Below are 21,076 nucleotides of genomic sequence, written 5' to 3'. Positions count from 1 at the left end.
CAAAACAGGGTGGCTCAGTGGATGGGCCGCAATCATAGTACACTAGAGACCTAGTTGTCAAGGCTTTTCTTAGTGTAATAATAAAGGAGAACACGAAGGCATTTGAAGAAGATGACTGTCTGGAGGGAAACTTCGTACCTTGAGAATGCAGAAATATGCTTGAAAGAGAAAGGAGTTGCACTGGAAACTCACACCAAGGATTTTTCAATTCAGAAATAAGAAAACTATAGGTGGAATGCCAATTGACCATGAGGAGCCTTGAAAGTCAGTACAGCTCCCCTGCTTTTTTGGGGGGGGGCAGGTGGAGGGGTGGGAGAGTGTGAGTATGGGAGCATTTTCAACAGAACTAAATGGGGGAAGAGTGTTTTGTAGAGTTCAGAGGAAACGATGCTAAAAATTGCTATATTCAAGAACTGGAGATTGTATGGCTAAATCACAGTCATTTTGAAGGGTAAAGTGGCAAAACTTAGACACACTTTGGATACAAAAAATAAGACAAGAGATAAACTGATAATGACTGACATCAGGTTATAAACAAGAGCAAGAAAAAGCCACAAGAATGAAAATGGAAAGTAAATCAGAAGGAAGATGAAGAGCTACCTACTATAGGACTTTGTTATGCTGAACTGAGATGAGACACTCATGAAAGACATTAGGGCAAAACACGCATGTTTAATTTCAGATACAAAGAGCTTCAAACAGGAGAAGCAGAACTGCAAGGTTTTGGAGTCACTAGCTGAATTTCTTTGACTTGAAAATCCCCAGGGATGAGCTACAGATAGAAAATACTATGGTCTCAGAAACAGCATGGCCCACAGAAGCTGAACAGACCTGGAGAATTCTCCAAAATAACAGAGGACTAAGAGGGAGAGCAAGCAAAGACAGTCGTGGAAGGGAGAACGACCTGTCACCACAGCAGGATGCCAGTTAGTGACATCTGAGACCGCTAAAAGGACTGGCAGGGATTTTCAGATTGAACTTTGAACAGAAGTCATTGATAACTCGGATGGCGTTTTGGTGAGAGCGCAAGGTGGAAGGTACATTTGGGAGCACGTAGGATGGAACAGAAGGTGAACTGAGATTAAGTTTTCAGGAAATTTTGGAGATAAAAGGAATACAGCACTCACTGGCTTGGTTGTTGGATGAATACATGTATGCAGATCTATTTTTTGATATGCAGACTGACTTAAATTTTGAATGGAACAAAGCCATATTGCACGAAATAAGAACTTCCTCAGGTATTCTACTCCAGATAAAAATCTCTCTAGGAAGTCCAAGTTAGATCAAACTTTGGAATATGTTTTGGAATATTCGTGAGGGAGAGGAAGCCTTTTTCTGAGACCACCTTTAATACTGAGAAAATGAGACAGCAAGAAGAAAAAGTTTTTCATTTCACTTTTGAAACTATGTGCAGAATCTTCCTCATGCTCTGTTAACCGTCACAGCTCAGTTATTAAACATTCCAAACACCCTGATCCCTAGGCTAATCCAGATAACTAATAGCCTTTTGATAATGCCTGAGGGTAAGACCATGCTATATTTTCAGTGCTTTATGGTCAGATAGTTAGTAATCTGCATTTTTTCACTATTTTTAGTTTCTTTAAGCCCTAGATATAGGAGCAAAGATACACAGGATTGCAGAAAAAAAACTTTCTCCAGGCTGGTTATTCTTTAGGCTCAAGCAAGCTGGAGCCCAGTTGTGATAGGGCTACTAGAAATGTGCTTTGCAATGAAAAATAATCCACTCCCACCTTAAACTGACACGTTGACAAACTGTGGTACTTTGAACATTACAGTGCCAGAGGATCACGCATTCGTCCTGTCATTATTAACAGCACATCAATGGTAAATTGGGCTCAGACTTTGAGTTGAGACTCGCTTTCCAGGAAAAGTCTGCTACGCCACAAATAAGAGAGACAGACCATCTGTGACAGTTCAAAGCAAGGATGGCAGGTGAGTTTGGTACCCCTAAGCACCTGTCAGCTCCAAACCACGGACCATAAAGGAAAAGGTAATTACAAAATAAATAGACTGCACCTTCAGCCATGGGGCTGAACGTGTCAACGTCTTAGGGGTACTCCTGAACATTATTACTGGTGGAGAAGCAACAGAACACCCCATCTGTCCAAGAAGCCTCACCTCCAGAGGCAGAGAGAAACCAGTGTATGGGCTGATAATTAGTTTCCTCACCAAAAACTTCACAATGCAGCTGATCCCTTTGCAGAGAAGACATACGGGAGATTGGAGTGCAGTTCCAGCATTTTTATGTGTTCTTGCCTTTTTTGTTTCCCATTCCTTCCACTACTGAACCACCGTACAGGTTCAATATCTAAAAAATCCACTTGGTTATCTCCTGTTTTTGGTGTTCTTTTTTTCTGGCTAGCTGCATTGTCAGAGATGTCCATTACAAAGATGCATGGACTTGAAAATATTAACTAGGTCTTTCTGTGGTTTGATGAGTCTATCTGCTACCAGAATGACAATTTCAATGGCAAGTTGGTAAATAAGTCAGGTTAATTACCTAGTTTAGGAGTTTTCTGGCCCATCAACAGATGCCGTTGCTGTTGCAAATGAAGAATAACCACGTCCAGTCACTGATAATTTCTTCTAGCACAGATCTGCAAATCATTACTACTCAGTTCTTCCTCAGAAAAATCACCTCAGCAAAGCTTTGTTATGGCCTATTCATAAATAGTTTAAACAATAATATTATTACTGTTAAGAATATTCTCAGGAATGTAAAACTGTCATCCACAGTCATCTGGGGAAAATGAAAAGCCTCAGCAATTGTTCGCGTGTTTCTAATACAGGTAATACAACAAGAAAATGAAAATCTCAAGACCAAATTTCTTTTGATACTGTGATGAGTGTTAGAGAGGAAATATGAATGCTCTGGAATTGAGAGAGTAAAACGAGTTTCTTGTACTGCACCATCCAAAAAACAGTAATTCTCCTGGCAGTCATCCTCAAGTTTCGTAAAAGCTAAATATTTTGCACATAGAGTTAAGCAGACAGAGGTTACAAATGCATTTTGATTCTGCCTATGCAGCCTGGGAAAGGAATTTTCCACTTTGTACTGCTGAGAAAAATGGAGATGCTGTAGGCTACTGAGTCTTGTTCAGAGGAATGAGGTGGGTAGGACAGGGCATTAGGCACTATTATACTCTAGGGAAGAAAGAGCAGACAGGGGCACAATGGAAGCACTTCATTATATTTTAAATGGGAATAGTTCCAAGGATAGGAAAGCCTGTAGTGCTTGTAAAGGATTAAGCAGGGTAATGTGCTTTTTAAGAAGACATAAAGAGGTATGTAATGTGATATGTTTAAGCCTAAATGATTTTCTTGGAGTCCTCAATGAATGTTTAAGCAGGCATGACTTAGGCCTTGGTAAATCCCCTCCGAATAAATAACTTCCCTGAGAATAGAGATTCTTTTGACAGAATGGGATGCATATTTCATAACCTATGCGAAAAAAGGAAAATTAATTTGAGATATACGAAACACTTAGGAATAATAAAGGAAAAAAAAGAGATGAAAGTGACTATTCTCTGGAATAATCCAAGCATATACAGGAATACAGATAACTTCTCAACTGTTTTGATTTGACAAAGCAGGAGGACAAACAACTGAGTGCTTCCCTTGCTCCGATATAGATCTTAAACTGCTTTTTGTTGTCCTTTGAGAAGGGAAGAGACAATAAGCTACAGAAATTAGAAAAGTGTCTGAACTCTTCAGGCTGTCTCCTATTTGAAGTATTTAAAAATCTGTTGAATTTTCAAGGTAAAACCAACCAGCTGCTGTCTAACAAGACCTGATATACATGTGTAAACTGCTGTTCATACAGATACTCAGTGATATGTATGCATCTGATTTAGGAGAAGAAGAGAACCAATACACATCAAACGCCAGAAACTTAAAATGGTACAATTTTCCCATCCTTTTTCTCTTCCCTGCCTTACCCTCCCATCAGGAAAAAGAAGTCAATGCTATAGACATTCTGTTGCAAAGTAGGATGACGCAATCACTGCCATTTGGCTACAACTTGCTCTCACTTGTGCAGGTGTGGTTCCCCATAAAGTCTCTGGTCCAGCAAATGCACCATCCTGCTGAGCAAGGGATAATAACACTGAATACATCAGCATTTGATCCAGCTCCCCCTGCCCCTGTTTAAAGATATACTCACATTCTACTGCTACTTTCCTCCAAGTACAGAGTGTTCTTGAAGAACAGAAGTGAGACAAAACAGTGGGATTTCAAGATATAATAAAAATGCCTGGTTAAGCCTTTTCAATATCCTGATGCCTGCCTGCCTGTCTAACCCTGTCATCTTGTGACAGCTACTTGCAAACCCTGTTCACCTTGGAGAGAGTGCAGCAGGGCCCGGACAACCCACTGTTATGTGGTGCTTTCACATTGGTTAACAAAGAACAAAAGGACACCTGTTTGTTCGTTTTGTCCAGAACTATAATCTGGTTGTGTTACTGGCCCCGGGGCAGCCTGTTAAATTCATTCAAGGCCCTGAAGAGCATTATGAAGTATATATCTTCAGGCAGAGGGGACCCGCAAATTCTTTCCTGAAAAATGTTGTCTTTCAAGCTATTCTACAGATCATAGTCCCTGCCTTTTATCAGTTATCTTTTGTAAAGGATACCACCCATAAAGGTGGTCAAGCACTGGAACAGGCTTCCTAGGGAGATGGTTGATGCCCGGTGCCTGGCAGCATTCAAGAGTCATTTGTATAATGCCTTCAGTAACATACTTCAACTGCTGGTTAGCCCTGAAGAGGTTGGGCAGTTGGACTAGGTAATCTTTGAAAGTTCCTTCCAGTGGAACTATTCCATCCCGTTCTACTCTAATTTTCCATGCCTAAAAGTAGCTTTTAACATCACATTCATCTTTCAGCTGATGGAAAAGTATCTCAAATGACTCTAGAAAGGAACTGCTTCAGTGGTATTTCTTGTGTTTGTTTTTAAATCAACAGAACTTTCTTCCTGAGCAAGACAAATATGATCTCCCAAAAGCTTTCATGTGAACAGCAGTTGGTGGATAACCTTTTTCTGTGCTCTTCCTGTAAGGAAAAAGAAGGAGAGAAACTGCACACCCATAGGTGGATATGTATATTCTTTGGAATCAAGCCCTTAGGTATTTTAAAATTGGAGTGTGGCTGGCTTGCTCGCATACTGCAGCTTGGTTGGTTGACACCACTTGCAAGTGCTTATTCCTGGGAAGCAAAAACTTGGGAACAAGACAGAACTCAGATAATTTTGATGTTATAGGTTTTAAGACAGCAACTGCCATGTCTCCAGGAATTAGAAATCAATGATTATAATCCAGAATTACTTGCCAGCATGACATATTTGTTGTTTTTCCAGGTAAAAGCAATTGGTCAACACCCTGCTGACTGTATTGAGTGCTTGGTGTGCTCTGGTTTTCGATTCTCCTGAATCCCTCAGTATAACTTGGGAAGGTAAAACAGGAGGAGGTTTTTTTTAATACAAAAGGCAAACCCCAGCTTTATCGGTTCCTTGCAAACTGAGCTAAAATGTGTGTTCTCAAAATAAAAGCAATTTTCTCCAGGCAACAAATCTTCAGATTGTCTTTTTTTTTTTCTTGCTTTCTCAGCTTATGCCTTTTTCTAAAGGAGTTTCTAAAGTGCAGCTCCCCAGGACCTCTCTTGCCCATTCATACACACCATTTTGTCCTTCAAAACAGAAAATATGATACCAGTTATACAGAGTGAACTAGTGATTGTTAAAACTCCGAATCACCTTTGTAACTTTGTGGTTCCTTTTTAACAAGAGATAACCAGGGTCTTCAGCATTCTTTTTAACATAGCCTTTTCTCTTGGGTGTTTGTACTGGCTATCAAAACACAGAAATTACAGGTGTCCCTGGCAAATGCATTCCAGTGAAAATGAAACACAGGGCTTGCCCCTGTTTCTAGAAGTCTTTAAACCAAACTTTAGATACTAAAGTACAACTTTGTGGAGATTTGCTCTGAATAATCATCACATTTTCAAATTTAAAACCTCTGCAAAACACAGTATTTTACAGGTTTGATTTTAAAACTTAATGGGAAGACATTATGGTAGGGATAAAGTTTGCACTTAGTCAACCATTAACCAGTATTCACTTGCACTGACCTGTTTCATGGACTACTGTTCTTACAAATGCTGTAACTGTTAATCAAAAGCAAGGAAGGGAAACATGTTCACCAGTGTACCTGCAAAAATGGACTCAAATTATGTTCCCTCAGTTAAAAGCATTATAAAAGGTGTTTGATCATTTTGTTCTACCTGCCTCTCTTGAAACATATGTGATTCAGATTACAATCGAAAGTCAAGGTTTTCAGTGTTGGGAGCCTACAGAAGTAAGTTAATCAATGTCTTGTACAAAAAGTGTTTTGAACTTTGTGCAGTACATTGCCATGCGTCTTCTGGCATTAGCAGTCCAGTGATCCTACACTCATTTTGCATCCTGACAAATGCTTTCATCTCTCATACCTATAAATCCTTTTCAGAGTGAACGCTCTATGTACTTACGTTTTAAAATCTAGTTGAAAACAAGTTACCTCACTGAGAAGTCCCAATCCTCTACACTGATGCAACGGGCTTGCAAAAATTGGTACAAGGCACGATCATTAACTGGGTGCAAATGCATCCCTGACTGTTAAAAGCAACAGCTAAGCAAATATGGTGTTTACAATAGTGAGTCTCCGAAGGGACGGAAAAAGTAAGCCACAGCAATACCTTTTGAATGCCTGCAGTTGACTCCAGGACGTTGTTCTCCGAACCGTTACTTCTGTTAATCATCCGCCACATTTGGGAATACATGCTGTCCCTCTCAAAAGGATTCATCCCTTTCACTCGAACGTGTTCATAGACTGCAGAGTCCAAGACAGTGCCGTAAGGAATATCCGTCTGCCTTGAGAGATCCTGGAGAGACCTTAATTGTTGGTGAAGAAAAGAGACACAGGAGACTTAAAGCTGCAGTTTCAAGAGGAAAATGCTGCAGGCAAGAAAAGGGCAACATACAGAAAGGTGGCTGTCAAGCCAGTTTCTTTTGTTATTTTTAAAAATAATTTGATTTTTTTTTTAAAGACAACCTGCGTCTGAAAATTTTTGTGGTTTAAGACACAAGGAGGAATATGAAATGAAAGGAAGGGGTAGAAAAAACAAAAATGAGTGAAAAAACAACAGGAGTAACAGGATTCTGTCAAATGCTGAGAGCTCCTTTGTAGAGGGGCAAAGGGGAGAAAGGAGGGTTGCAGGCCCTCCAGCCACACGTAGCAGATTGTGTTAAATTATCTTAACAGCCAAACTCACCAAAACCAGCTTTCTGAGCTACCAGGTTATGTGGCAAAGAAGAGCTTTTTGGTGCTTTTCCTGTACTGAACGATGCTCCCATCACACAGAGCAGGTTGCATCCTACACTATTTTCAGCGATGGGATGATTTCTCCTATGGCTTCACAAAATGCCTCTGCATTACGGCCCACATTACTCTGTTTGACAGATTTGCTCTATTTACATATTACGTAGTCTTATTTGTTCCCTACAAACGGAAAGATATTAACTAGTTTAGAAGTTTCTAAAGCACCTCAAATACAACTTTGTCAACCCTGCTTTGGCCTTAAAATATATATATCTTTATAGTCTTTTAAGTCTCCTTACCTCCTGGCCTTTATTTTTCTGTCCTGCAGAATTACCCTCCCATACCTTTGTTTCTTTAATGGCATTCATTAAACTTTCAAAATAACTACTGCAATACGTCTAGTGCCGAAAATCCATTACAGCTTTCCTGGTACAAATTAACTTTGTATAAACTGCACAAATCTAATGGATGACACCTAAGGACAAATCAAGGATCTGAGTGCTGCCTTAAAGCAAGTAATAGCAAATTGTAAAAACTCTTTGCAGCTGCAGAAAATGCAAACTCAATGGTAGGAAATTCATCAAATTCCAGGATGCATTTTTGAAACATGTAAATTTTAAGGCTAGAAAAAGGATATTGCACAGGAAAAAAAAATAGGAATTCTTAAATGTTCCAGAGATGACACCAAAGAAAGCATATCTTGAAGGATATGTATGCCACTGAGCACAACAGAAGGCAAGGAAAGAAGGAAGAAATCGATAGACCCTGATGACAAGGTTCACCGAGTCAAAGAGAAATCCTTTGAAATTCAGACAAGTAGGCTAAGGGAAACATTGAACAAAAGCAACATTCTAAGTAGATAACATATAGCAAATGTTAAGGAGGAATAAATTCAATTTTGAAGAGAAAATAACTAACAGCATGAAAAAATCCAGAATCCTCTCCTCTGTCTCCAACAAGATGGTATTCCTCTTCAAAAACAGAAGCAACAGGGAACCTGTAAAGAATCAGTACGCGTAGAGCATCATCAAATGTGATCAAAGGAGCTGTGAGACGAGGCTTTTACTGAACCTGAGCATATTGGTCTCCTACCACATAACTGAGATTTTCTCTTTTCTAGGAAGAAAAATAGAAAAATGTGAGACTTCAGTAGACTAGGGTATCAGGAGACACCTTATTTATTTGCCAGCAGGCAAATTTACCCATAAAGAAACTACTAGTCAAATAGATAAAAACAAAACTAAAAAAAAACAAACTTGTTTATCAGTCCAGTGGCTTATTCAATGTAACTCCCGAACGTTCCTAATACTCTGTTACTGACTGCGTACCACTATGTACCTTGTAGAACATGAAAGTCAGGTAGAGGCTGATGGAAATGAATTCCCTTATTTGATAAAATTCAGAATGTTGATGTAAGATTACATTCTCAAATATTCTAGACTTGTACGTACTCAGCATTGCTCTTAGCCGAATGGACAAATCCGGAGGAAGATTACTGAGTTCTTGAATTCTGTGCTTAAACTATGCCTGTGCAAACTCTTCTGTCAACTGCTTGGACTCTTGGCTTCGAGACGAACATTTCATTCAGCAGCGTAAAAGCAGTTACTGAATGCAGACTGCAGTGTGACCCAACTAACAGTGGAATTTCTGTGCACACGTGTATAAACATCGTTTAATGTGAAGAGGGAAAAGTGGAAGGAGAGAAACACAAATTTACTAAAGCTTTAAAGTGTCCTTCTTTGTTGAAATTCTTCTACTTGTAAATGCGGAGTTTGTATTTGTGGCTAATTTGTAATTGAAAATTAAAAATTAAAATCAAGTCTAGATAGAAATGATTTCTGAAAGATTAATTATGAGATTTCTGACTGTTATAAAAATGTGAAACCCCATTACAGGTAGCATGTGAAAGGAAAGCAATAAATATTTTTAAAAGACTCTAGTGGTGATCAGGGGAATTACAAAAGTAAACAATGGAGTAAGATGTTAAATTGAGATCTGATAAAGGAACTAAAATAAGGCTTGATAAAATTTAAAGATAGCCATTAGGTAGGTTTCTTCAGGGAAAACAGTCATCTTAGAAATTGCTAGAAAAAAAAAACAACAAGATTTTAAAACGTCCTCATAAGACAATATAAAGAAGGTGGAAGCATGGACAGGTAAGAAAGAAGGAATTTAGGTAGGGATTGCTTGGGAGCACTTGACTTACAGGAGTCCATGGGACCTGAAGGGCTTCATGAAGTGTGCTGAGAGAGCAGACCTTCTTGCAAGACTGCTCACTATCACCTTCAAAACGCAATTGAGACTGGAGGAGATCCATCTCCCTCATCTTGGAGTAAGGAAATGACCAGACCATCTTCAAAAATGATCAGAAGTGTGACTTAGGGAACTAATGCTGCTCAGCCTTGATTCAATTTCTGAACAACAACGTGGAGTGAGCTCTCCTGAAGCATGTTTCTGAGCATATGAAGGAGAAAAAGCTAACAGAACAGTCAGCGCAGATTTACCAAGGGTAAGTCAGGCATGACCAACTGGATTGCCTTCTCCTTTAATAAAATGACTGAGTTTGTGGACAAGACCAGCACAATGGATGCAATTTACCTTAAGTTTAGCAAGCTTTCAGTACTGCCTCCCACAATATTCTTTTATCTAAATTAGGTTATTAGGCCTGGCTACGTGTAAAACCAAATGGCTGATGGTACAAAGCTGGGAGGAGTGGCTGACACACCAAAAGGCTGTGGTGCCATTCATTGAGTCCTGGACAGGATGGAGAGTTGGGCAGAGAGGAACCTTAGGAAGTTCAGCAAGGGTACATGTAGAGTCCCACACCCAGGGAGGAATAACCGCATGCATCAGTAGAGATTAGGGGCTGACCTGCTGGAAATAAGCTCTGCAGAGAAGGATCTAGTTGTCCTGGTGGTGAACAGGTTGGCCGTAAGTCAGCAGTGTGTCCTTGTGGCCAATGCTATTCTGGGATTCACTAAAAGCAGCATGGCCAGAAGCAGGATGAGGGAGGTTATCCTCTGCCTGGTGAAGGCCATATCTGGAATACCATGTCAAGTACTGGGCTTCTCAGTTCAAGAAATACAAGGAATTTCTAAGAGAGAGTCCAGTGCAGGGTAACAAAGATGATGAGAGGCCTGGAGCATCTCCCTTATGAAGAATAGCTGAGAGATCTGGGACTGTTCAGCCTGGAGAAGAAAAGACGGGATCTTATCACTGCATGTAAACATCTAAAGGGTGGGTGGTGTCACATGGATGGGGCCAGGCTCTTTTCAGTGGTATCTAGTGACAGGACAAGGGAACACAGGAAGTTCCATACGAACACGAGGAAAAACTTATTTATTTTGAGGGTGACAGAGCACTGGAATAGGCTGCCCAGAGAAGCTGAGGAGTCTCCTTCTCTGGAGATACTCAAGACCTGTCTTGATGCTTTCCTGTGCAACTTACTTTAGTAGGGAACCTGCATTAGCAGGGGGATTGAGGCCTTTCCAGCCCCTACACTTCTGTGATTCTGCAAATTCCTGATTGGACAATCACACTCAAAAGCTAGTGGTTAGTGGGTTGTATCACACCTGGAATCCAGTTAGAACCATCACAGGGGACACATCTCTATCAATATCCTGGAAGAGGTGAGGAAGCACCTGATTATCAAGTTTGTGGACAGCACGACACAGGCACCTCAAGGACAAGGCCTCCAGCCAGGTGAACCTAGAAACGCTGGAGGAAGAGGCCAACAGGAACGCAGTGAAATTCAGCAAGAAATGCAAAGCCCTGAACTGCGGTAGGAATAATGCTCTGCAACAACCCACTCTGGGACCTGGCTGTCTGGGCAGCAGCTCTGTAAAAAGACATTCCGGTAGACAGCAGCGTGCCTTGCTAAGAAATGCTTTCAGTTTCACCATTACACATAGTGTTGTGTAGAAGCAGATGTATTACTATTGCATTTATAGGCTACATATCTGTCAAAAGCGTCACTGACAAAAGGCACTAGACTAATGCAAGATACTATATTCACTCATTCTCTGTCAGTGCTGCTGCTGCCAACATGCTTCTGTATCTCCTGGCAGTGCTCAGAAGCGCAGCAATCTGTCACAGGATACATATTGTAATGTCCTGTAATTGTTGTGTTCTTTGTCATACGTTTTACTAGAAAAGTACACAGAAAGTATTTACCGAGTCCCCAGTTTCTAATGACAACACCTAGCAAAATTGCAATCATTACAGGACTCTGTATAGCCATATAATTTCTAATGTAACAAGCAACAAGGCGTTTTTCTGAAATATAATTGCTAACTGGTATATAAATGATACATATAACTGCTGCCACAAACAGCACAAAAGGAAAAACAGCTTCTCTCTATATCTTGTAGCTATAAAAGCAACCTTATTATTTTCAACGCTAGACATAAGCAGCTGGTCCAGAAGAGTACTACAGAAAGGTATGGAGGAGTTCTCATTTTATCAGGGAGAAGGAAGTGAGAGTGCCATCACAGACAAATGGATCACCAGCAGAGAAATGACAAGGACAATTATGCTGATGCCTTCAGGAAGGTGCATTCTAGCTGTCTATTCTGGCATTAACTACAATCTGTAGCTCTTCACTATTTGGTGTTCTATCCTAAAACACAGGATGCCTCTCGGCTTCCCTGTTCCGCACCTTTGCACATCGTAGCTACTGCTCTATGCTGAGAAAATAACAGCAGGTAGAGGACAGTGAAATGGGTTTGAACTCCACAGATGAGACAAACACTGTGGCCAGCTGAAAACTCCACCCATTGGTTCGCTCAACCCTATGCTGAGGAGTGAGAAAGGTTTGCAGACTCTGAAGTGCACGTGTGCACACTGCTGTGTAGACAAGCTGCAGACAAGGAAAAGACTTATCACACCATTGACTACATCCCCTCACACAAACATGCCCAATGGGATCATAATATGTACGACCTATTTCAGAAACTGCGTTTTAATAACCTGCATCTCTACAGACTTCTGGAACGACATTCACAACCTAGCAGCCAAGATACTGCAAAACAAAGAAAAGCAGCAAACCTTGACAGAACTAGTAAAATTATTAAACCACAGAGGCTCCTTTCCAAAAGAAAGATTTTTTTCTTTTGCCTCCAGCCTGGTTTGCAGGTTACACATTGCTTGATGTACCTTCATTCCTGGATTAAACAACTCATTCTCTGTTCAAACAAATACACGTAGTGGAGTCAAATTCTCAGTCTCAGTGCATCACACAGCCTCAGCACGCAGTTGCCAGATGAGACCTCAGAATAAGGAAAAATTGCTAGTTAAGCCGATGTATTCATACTGTTTATTCTCTGGTGCTCAAATTCTGGCAGCATTATCCACTTTGGATGAGGATTTAATTTTGCAGTAGTTTTACTGATCTCAGTTGAAACACCTGCAAAGCAAAGTAGATCTAAGACGAGCAAGGGTTTTATAAGCCCACATTTTAAGAAATTCTCTCTTTGGATTTCTAATTTCAAAGCAGCATGATGTATGGAAACTATTAGGTCATGACTTGGTGAAGGGGCCTGACCAGCCCTGGGAGCACAGGTGCAAGCAATTCACCTGGGCAACGGGAAGGGGTGGACCCAGGATCCATTTCTCCCTAACCTCATTTAAGGGCTGGCAACAAAAGAGGAAGCATCTCTACTTGGAGATTGCCTCCTTTTGGAGTTTCCAGTGAGCTGTGATTTTCAGAAAGGGTAAGCTGTTCCTTCTTTATTACTGAATTCTGACCACTACCTTTCCTGGTTCTTTTGAAACTAAAGACAACTGTATCAACTGCTGCCTATCCTTACATTTGGTAACAGAAGTGTTTAAAATCCAGTGAAAAGTAGATGAAGTTGGAAATATTGCTATGAAGTTAAACATCTGTACCTGAGCTTGTCCTTATACAAATCCTACTTATAAGGAAATAACTACTCATTGCAATACGCAAGCTACAGTTCAGTTTATTTTTGGTTATCAGTCACGAAGCATTGCAGGGAAAAGATATAGTATGTGTTTTTTGTTATGTTTTTTTTCTCATTGCAGTTACTGAGCCAATACAAACATTATCCTCTACAGACTAACAATGTAAGGCTATTCTGAGGATGAATTGAGTCATCTGAGGATGAATTAACAGCCGTTGCGTGTATTTTTCAGCATTTGTTGAGCTTGCATATTCTGCACCTTAATCAAGTAGTAGAAATCAATTCATTACAGAATTGAATCTTTTAATTCAAAAACCTATCTCTGCTTTAAACTCAAAAAAAAAAAAATACTTTGAGTTTTACATATATTAATTTTCCCAAGGCACACCCTCTTCTATAAACTAGAATATCTAGACAGAGAATTGATAATATGTTGTTCATGTATGTCAGCCAAAGGTGTGGTGTTTTTTCTTCACTGAAAATGTAGAAAAATGAAAGGTCAATTCCATGGGGGGTTCACTAAATTCCTTTCTAGATAATTACATCTTATTGAGTTCAGAGGCTTGGGCATGAAAACATCTTTGTAGGCCTGGGTTATAGATTGTCTTAGGCTGGCTGTTATTAGAGTTGACTGCTTCACAGCACTCCGCAAGGAACCAGTCATTAAATTTTAGGTCATTTTTTACTTTTTTTCATTGCTTAGGCTTAAGTCCTCATTTGTAGCTAATTCTGACAAAGCATGCATTTTTCTTTCTTTTTTTTTTTTATTACATTCAGGATTAATTCCAAGGTGAGCTTAGGAAACAGGGTACAGGAAGCAAAGAGGTTTCTGGCAGTGACAGCTGTGTCAGAAACTTAACGATGCTGCTAGCTAGGCAGTTTAGAGATCTGGGTGAACCATGTGGAAGGAGAGGTTAAGAAACACTTTGTCCTTCTGAGTAAGGAAATGCCTACTTCAGTTACAGCATTTTTGTGTGACCCCCTTTGTTGAAAGTGCGTAGGTGGTCGTACGGAGCTATTTGAGCCTTGGGGACATCTTAGCTTAGTAAACTGTGGTTTAGGAAAGATGATGTGAGAATGACTAGGCAAAATAAGCATGACTGAAGTCAAGCTTTAATGCCATACTTCCCCTGTGTAGAAGGGGAGGTCTCACTTATCAAACAGGATGTACAACTTGAGTCTTGGAGAACATAACACGAACTCCTTGTTCTACAGGAGACACAGACTCTTCCCTATAACATGTGCAATCATACATCTTAGTCAAACTTGCATATTTTTAGCAGTGGGTTAGATGTAAAACTGAACCTAATCCCACACTTTCTTATAACCGATCCTTTGGCTTCTTCTCTGAGCCCCAATTTTCCTTCACAATTTCAATGCCTCTGAGATAGTGGTGACAGCTTACTTTACCAAGGAAAGCAGTACAGTATGAGCACAGCCAGTTTCTCTGCCAATGGTCTCTTAATTCTGTCCTAAATGAATCATAAAATTACTGTAATGGAAATAGTGGCTTGGTGACAGAAATTCTCAGCATCTAGAAGAAATAGCTCTAGTCCTCCTCATTAATTTGGCATTTACTGAGAAACTGCTTTTGATTATTGTTCATTCATGTTGCATTTCAGACAGTGATCTAAAGATCTAAGGAATATCCAAGTTAGGCTTTTCTCTGCTGTCACAATGTTTTGGCATGTCAACTGCCATACAATGACTGTCGTGATTTAAACAAGGTCTGCAATGTGGGTCAAGTGTGAATAAAAGATGCGCTCAGAAGTACTTTGACTTGCATGCTTCTACTCTTGATCCTGCCTATTATTATTATTAATACTGCCAAAGGTATTAAGAATCAACATTTGTTTGGAAACACAGTCCATGTACAGACTGTAACAAATGCAGTTCAAATTTATCAGTGAAGCAGATAACAAAATTCCACCAATCTCAAGAGAAGTTATACAGCAAAGATCTACTTTGAGATTCTCTAGGGGAAGGGGATATTTCACTAGTCCTTCCTGGTGTATTGTCTAACAACACGATATGTGCTTTTCTTAAAACAAGCTTCTGGACATGATGAGACTCCGACTAGGGAAAGTGGCCCAATCACAATAACAGCCAGTAAAGGGAGGAGTTCTGAACAAAAGCTGGCTACACATCCAAAAGCTGAAATGCAGTAACTGCTGAAATGTTTCATGGAAATGAAGTGTGCTGTGGGCTGCTTGAATCCTCCTATCTTTCATAAAAGATATCACAAGGACAACATGCTGTCATATCTGGTGCTAGCAGGAAATCTGAAATGAAAACCCATTAACTACTTGCTACATCTGTGCAAACCCACTGACTTCAATCTCTTTCATTTTTTTTTTTTTCAGAAGCTGGCTGAATAGTACTATGAGCAGAATCTGGTTTATTTTCTTTAGATGCTTAAACTCTCATTTCCATTCTGGCCCTCTAAGCTCCCCAAGGTACAATTTGATCTGTTTTAAAAAAAAAAAGCATCAGCTTTTTTTCTCTATTGCTTATTCATGTTTCCCACTTTGCAGTAATTCAGCATGGTAAACAAACATCTTCTCTGTTATGTGTTGGTTTCAGTTCCAATTTTGGCAGTTTTGTAAACTAAAGTTTTACACTCCCACCATGGTTAGGATAACTTCATTCCCTAATGGATGCTTAACACATCTAATTACTCTATTTCTAAGCTACAAGCACTTTGATAAGTGTTTCTGTTCTTTCACTTCAGAAGCTTTCCAGCTGCAACATTTTTCTACTGAATAAAACATTATCAGTGACTTCGCCCATAAATAATACAGCACAAACACCAATGTAGTCCCAACTGTATACAATAATCTCAAAATTCCACTGGGTGTTTCCTAGTGACATCACAATAAACTATAAGAGAAAGATGAAGATCTCTAAAATATACCTACACAATAATTTAATATTTTTTACACATGCTAAACCTCAGATACTTGCCACAGCAATTTAAGCATTCTTTTTATGGACTACTTCAAAACCAGAGGAGACATAACTTCAAAGCAGGATGCAGAAGAATATTTCATGTTGTAAGGAAAAAAGTGAATGACTGAATGCATCATCTCTTTTTTTGCTTGTATGAAAACTCACATTGCAGCCCAGTCTACGTCAGTGTCTCACTGTACTGGGGGCATTTCAAAGAGATTAGGAAACAGCTGAAGGAGAGGTAGCAAGACCTTAGGTGATGAGACATGAGGCAGGGGACTGACTTGGCAACTGGAGTGAGAAAACTGAGTTTTCCCTAAGATTGGTATTGAGACAGAGTGTTGATCAGTTATCTTCCTGGAGAAAGAAATACAGCAGGAAGTGTCTCTTTATTAAAGCCACACTGTACTCTTGCAAAGAAGAATTCATGGGAAAGGCAAGTCTGTTGCTCTCGTGTATCTCTGTGTATGCATAGCCTCAAGATTAAAAGTGTTCTAGTGAAAAAGGCCAGCTAGTCCTTGGAGAGCTTGGCTTGCTAATGTTCCACTGTATTTACTAGTTTCTGCTTTGACCCAGGAGGAAGGATTTGGGTGAGTGGTGGGACTTAGAGTCGGCACGCTGCTTGCTGAGGGAGAGCAAACTGGAGCACAAACAAGGACAGAAAGAGAGAAGGACACCTAGGAAGGATTCTGTGGTGTGGAGAGATGGGATAATCGGGGGGAAAAAAGGATTGAATAACACAATAAAAAGAAGAGAAGATAAGGACATTTAATGTTTGGGAGGGATGAAGAAAAAGAATCAAAAGACAGGGAGGAAAAAAAAAAACACAACAACTTATCTGATCTGTACTAAGAGAGGACTTTGGAGTGGAAGGTGTGAACAGTCGGTGATTTTTGGTTTTGTTTCCTATTACCACATTTTTTTGCCTTTGGAAGAAAAGGTGAATCAGCTTTGAGCTCCCTGTATGTAGAAGCTCTGGGTCTCTCCTGTTCTTAGATCAAGAGAACAATTACTGTGCGCTGGCTTTGAACAGAAAGCATAGCCTAAAAACAGATATCAGCAATCCATATTTTTCCACTTCCAATACTGATACTTGAGTTATCTCAAACTCAGTTACTTCTTTCAAAACATGGTATGCATGTGTACATATGCATGCCTGCGTGCCACTGAATAGCATGTGCCAGAAGCCAACAATTCTGATGCTAAAGACAAAGTGTCTCCAGGGAGGAAGTACTATGGTATACTGGAAGGCTATGGCATATTGTTTCATTAGCTTCCAAACTACTACTTGGGATAGGGTTTAAATTTTTCCCCCTTCTCACATTTAACTAGAACGTTCATACCCTTCTTTGTGTACATATATATGTGTGTATATATATATACACATATGCATCCTTCTTTTCCCTCAGTTCATCAACTTACTGGATAGAGTTCTCAATGCGCGTGATGGTGAGGAAAGCAGCTAGGTTTGCTGTGTAGGAGGAGATGACAATCAAAGCAAAAAGCCACCAAGCCCCCATCATCAGTCGTGTTGCCAGGGTTGTATATGGAACTTCTCCTCCTGTGGGAAAGAAGGAAAAGCAAGAGTTGTAATTTGGCAGAAGGAAACCCAGATCTCTGCTACTCAAGCTGCACGCAGGAGACCTTGGGTCCCAAGGTCAGCAGGGTACTTGCTTTCATAAAGTGAGCAGAACTTTTGAGCCATGCTTTCTATGCAGTGGAGAGTACTGAAAGAGACCTGCAGTCAGCCATCATTATTATATTTAATCTGTTCTGCCACTGTGCCTTTAATTGCAATTCATCTGCCTGTCCTATTCAGTAATAGAAATAGACTTCAAGATCTCAGAACAAAGAGAGAAATAAATTCTTAAAAGGTTATTTCCTTAGAGATCTTATACACAGACCTTAATTAAGCATTTTCTTGCATTCTGGAGAATACAAAGTTAAACCAAATATACCAAAACACAATTATTTTTCACAGTTCTGTAGGCAAGCAGATGCTCATAAGATCCGTACATATGTGTACCACTTGTTTGAAGTCCACCAGGACATGGAAAAAAAAAAACCATGCACTGAAAAAGAGTGCAAAACTACTTTGTGTTCCCATGGTTGCTTTTCCTCAAAATTAAAATGGCATGCAAACAAAACATTAGCAGCAATTAAATCTACCAGCTCTTCAGTGGCTTACAAGATCTGAGCTGCTCACTACAGATCGTGTGGTCAGAGCCCTTTTTAGCAAGCCATGAAAAACATTGTATGTTATGCAAATAGCTGCCCCCAAAACACTAAATCTTTAAAGAACTCTTTCAGTTGAAAATATACAAACACACAGGTTTTTAGATGAAAGAAAAAATTCTTTTAAAAATATCATTTTTGTCTGTAGTATAAGTTTTGTCACAGCTACAAGTAACTAGGAAGGACAGGTGAATGCACCAAACACCTCCAGTAAATGGCTCAAGAGGTTCATCCTTTCTCTCTCCCTCCATACTCAGCACTTTTGAAGGCCCTCATTATTTTGAGGGAGTCTTCTCAGATGCGAAATCTTATGACTGTGTAACAGAATGACAGCTGGAGTTTTCATAAGTAAAGCAGCTTGTTACAGATTCAATCACCCATGAGTATTTTGTACTGGATATTCACTTATGTAAAATCTCCTTATTTTTTTCCCCAGTAAACAAGTTTAATTGTAATTTTTTTCCCCATTACTCCTAAGTAGAAATAATTTTCAGTTATGAACACAAACTATCTAGACTTTTAATCAGTTCTTGAATACGGGGACCACCTTGGGGACGCTGCATCACCAAACAAATGTGAAGCTTTTTTTCTGCTTAAGTAATGTGGAGTTATGCCATATGCAAAAAACTAACTGGTTTCGTTTAGTTGTATTTTCAGTACAATAAGTATTCAAATCTTTGCCTTTTAAGAATTCCAGCATTGAAAGACAGAAATCTATTATACCTCTGCAGTCAGAAATAAATTTCCTTCTATCTCCGAGATGCCATGTAATTATCTGAAACAGGAATCTTCCAATCAGATCAGGAGCTATTTTTTCAATATAAGAGCTTTCAAAGATGAACGTTAGCTTCAACATCTAAAGACTTGCTTTTTTGTCTCCTGCATAAGTTTTAAATGATTTTTAATAGAACGTTTCCAGTCTACAACACTTTCTTTGCAATGTCTTTGGAATATTTCATTTAAAAAATGATTTTTAATCAAATGAAATGACATATCAATTCATGGGAACAGGCTGTTTGTCCTTTTAACTTTCAGGTGCCAATCCTTGCAGATAATCTTTGTATTAAATTGAAATGGGTAGAATGATAGAGGAAAAGCCAACGATCTCCTGGGCATCCTTGCATTTTCATTTTATAGCTTAATGAGTAAAACACTAAGTTCTCATGGTTTTGTTTTTTCTTTTTTTTTTTTAAATGAAGTGTCAGAAAAGAGGGGACTACTGAAAGTCACACACGCCTTCTGAGCATAACTCAAGTTTTCAACTGATGATGCTGTTCGACGAGTGATTGTAAAATCTATCACAGATCCCTCAGCAACAGCATTCGCTTTTGTTCATACAGAGGAGTTTTCCCATTCATGGGGAACGGTCCCCACCATTCACTGTTACCTTTTCTTTATTAACACCCATGTTAGCAACAGACTTCAAGTAACGATGAATGCTGCCCTTCCCAAGTTGTTTAGTTTAACCAGATGTTTGTGAAGAAATCTTGTTCCTAATGAACACTTATACCTTGTGTATGAGCAGTAAATAAATGAAAGCATGCAACAACAAGAAGCACAGAAAATTCTAATTCGGCATTCAAAAAATCTTTGCACTGATACTACTTAAACCATTTCTAAAACAGGACTGATGCTGCAGCTGCATGGGTACATGATCTCTAAGCATTACAGGCAGCCTTCTCCACCTCTCCCAGTAGAGAAAAAAAAAGAAATCTCTTAATAGAATCATAGAATTGTTTGACTTGGAAGGGACCTTTGAAGGTCACCTAGTCTAACTCCCCTGCAATGAACAGGGACACCACAGCTAGATCAGGTTGCTCAGAGCCTGGTCTGCACTGACCTTGAGTGTCTCTAAGGATGGGGCATCCACCACATCTCTAGGCAGCCTGTTCCAGTGCTTCATTACTCATATGGTAAAAAAAAAAAAAAAAACAACAAAAAAACCCACCTTCTATTCAGTCAAAATCTCCCCTCTTTTAGTTTGAAACTATTTTCCCTTGTCCTATCACCATAGGCTCCGCTAAGGAGTCGGTCTCCTTTCCTTTAGGTACTGAAAGGCTGCTCTCAGGTCTCCCCAGAGCCTCCTCCTCTCCAGGCTTGACAGCGCCAGCTCTCTCAGCCTGTCCTGTAGGACAGGTGTTCCATCCCTTGGATCACTTTTGTGGCCCTCCTCTGGATGTGTGAGCTCCAACTGGCCCATATCTCCTGTACTGAGGACACCCTATCTGGATGTAGCGCGCCAGGTGATGTCTCAGTGCAGAGTAGACGGGCAGGATCACTTCCCTTGACCTGGTTGTGTTTGTTTTGATGCAGCCCAGGATATGGTTGGCTTTCTGGACTGTGAGGATGCATTACTGGCTCACGTCCATCTTGCCATCCACCAGCACACCTGAGTCCTTGTCAGGAGGGCTGCGTTCTATCCTTACACCCCCAGACTTGCATGGGTAGTGGGGAGCTGTCATGACCCAGCTGCAAGACCTTGCACTTGGATTTATTGAACCTCATGAAGTTTACCTGAGCCCACTGCTGGAGCCTGTCTAGGACCCTCTGGATGGCATCTCATCCCTAAGGTGTGTCAACTGCACCACACAGCTTGGTGT

General features: G+C 40.0%; 1 protein-coding gene across 1 annotated transcript in view; it reads right to left on the bottom strand.

The window, feature by feature from the left end:
* The window catches only part of GRID2 (glutamate ionotropic receptor delta type subunit 2), a 695,511-nt gene that overhangs the window by 81,313 nt on the left and 593,122 nt on the right, over positions 1-21,076 (bottom strand). Inside the window, exons 12-13 of the mRNA XM_021396235.1 lie at positions 17,664-17,802; positions 6,749-6,944 (exon numbers count right to left, since the gene is read on the bottom strand). Coding sequence (XP_021251910.1) covers positions 6,749-6,944; positions 17,664-17,802 — 335 coding nt within the window. The remainder of the gene's footprint in view (positions 1-6,748; positions 6,945-17,663; positions 17,803-21,076) is intronic.

The sequence above is a fragment of the Numida meleagris genome, chromosome 4 (genome assembly GCF_002078875.1).
Source record: "Numida meleagris isolate 19003 breed g44 Domestic line chromosome 4, NumMel1.0, whole genome shotgun sequence".
NCBI lineage: Eukaryota > Metazoa > Chordata > Aves > Galliformes > Numididae > Numida > Numida meleagris.
Note: the sequence above shows the minus strand (reverse complement) of the source record. Positions and strands in the feature narration are given on the sequence as shown.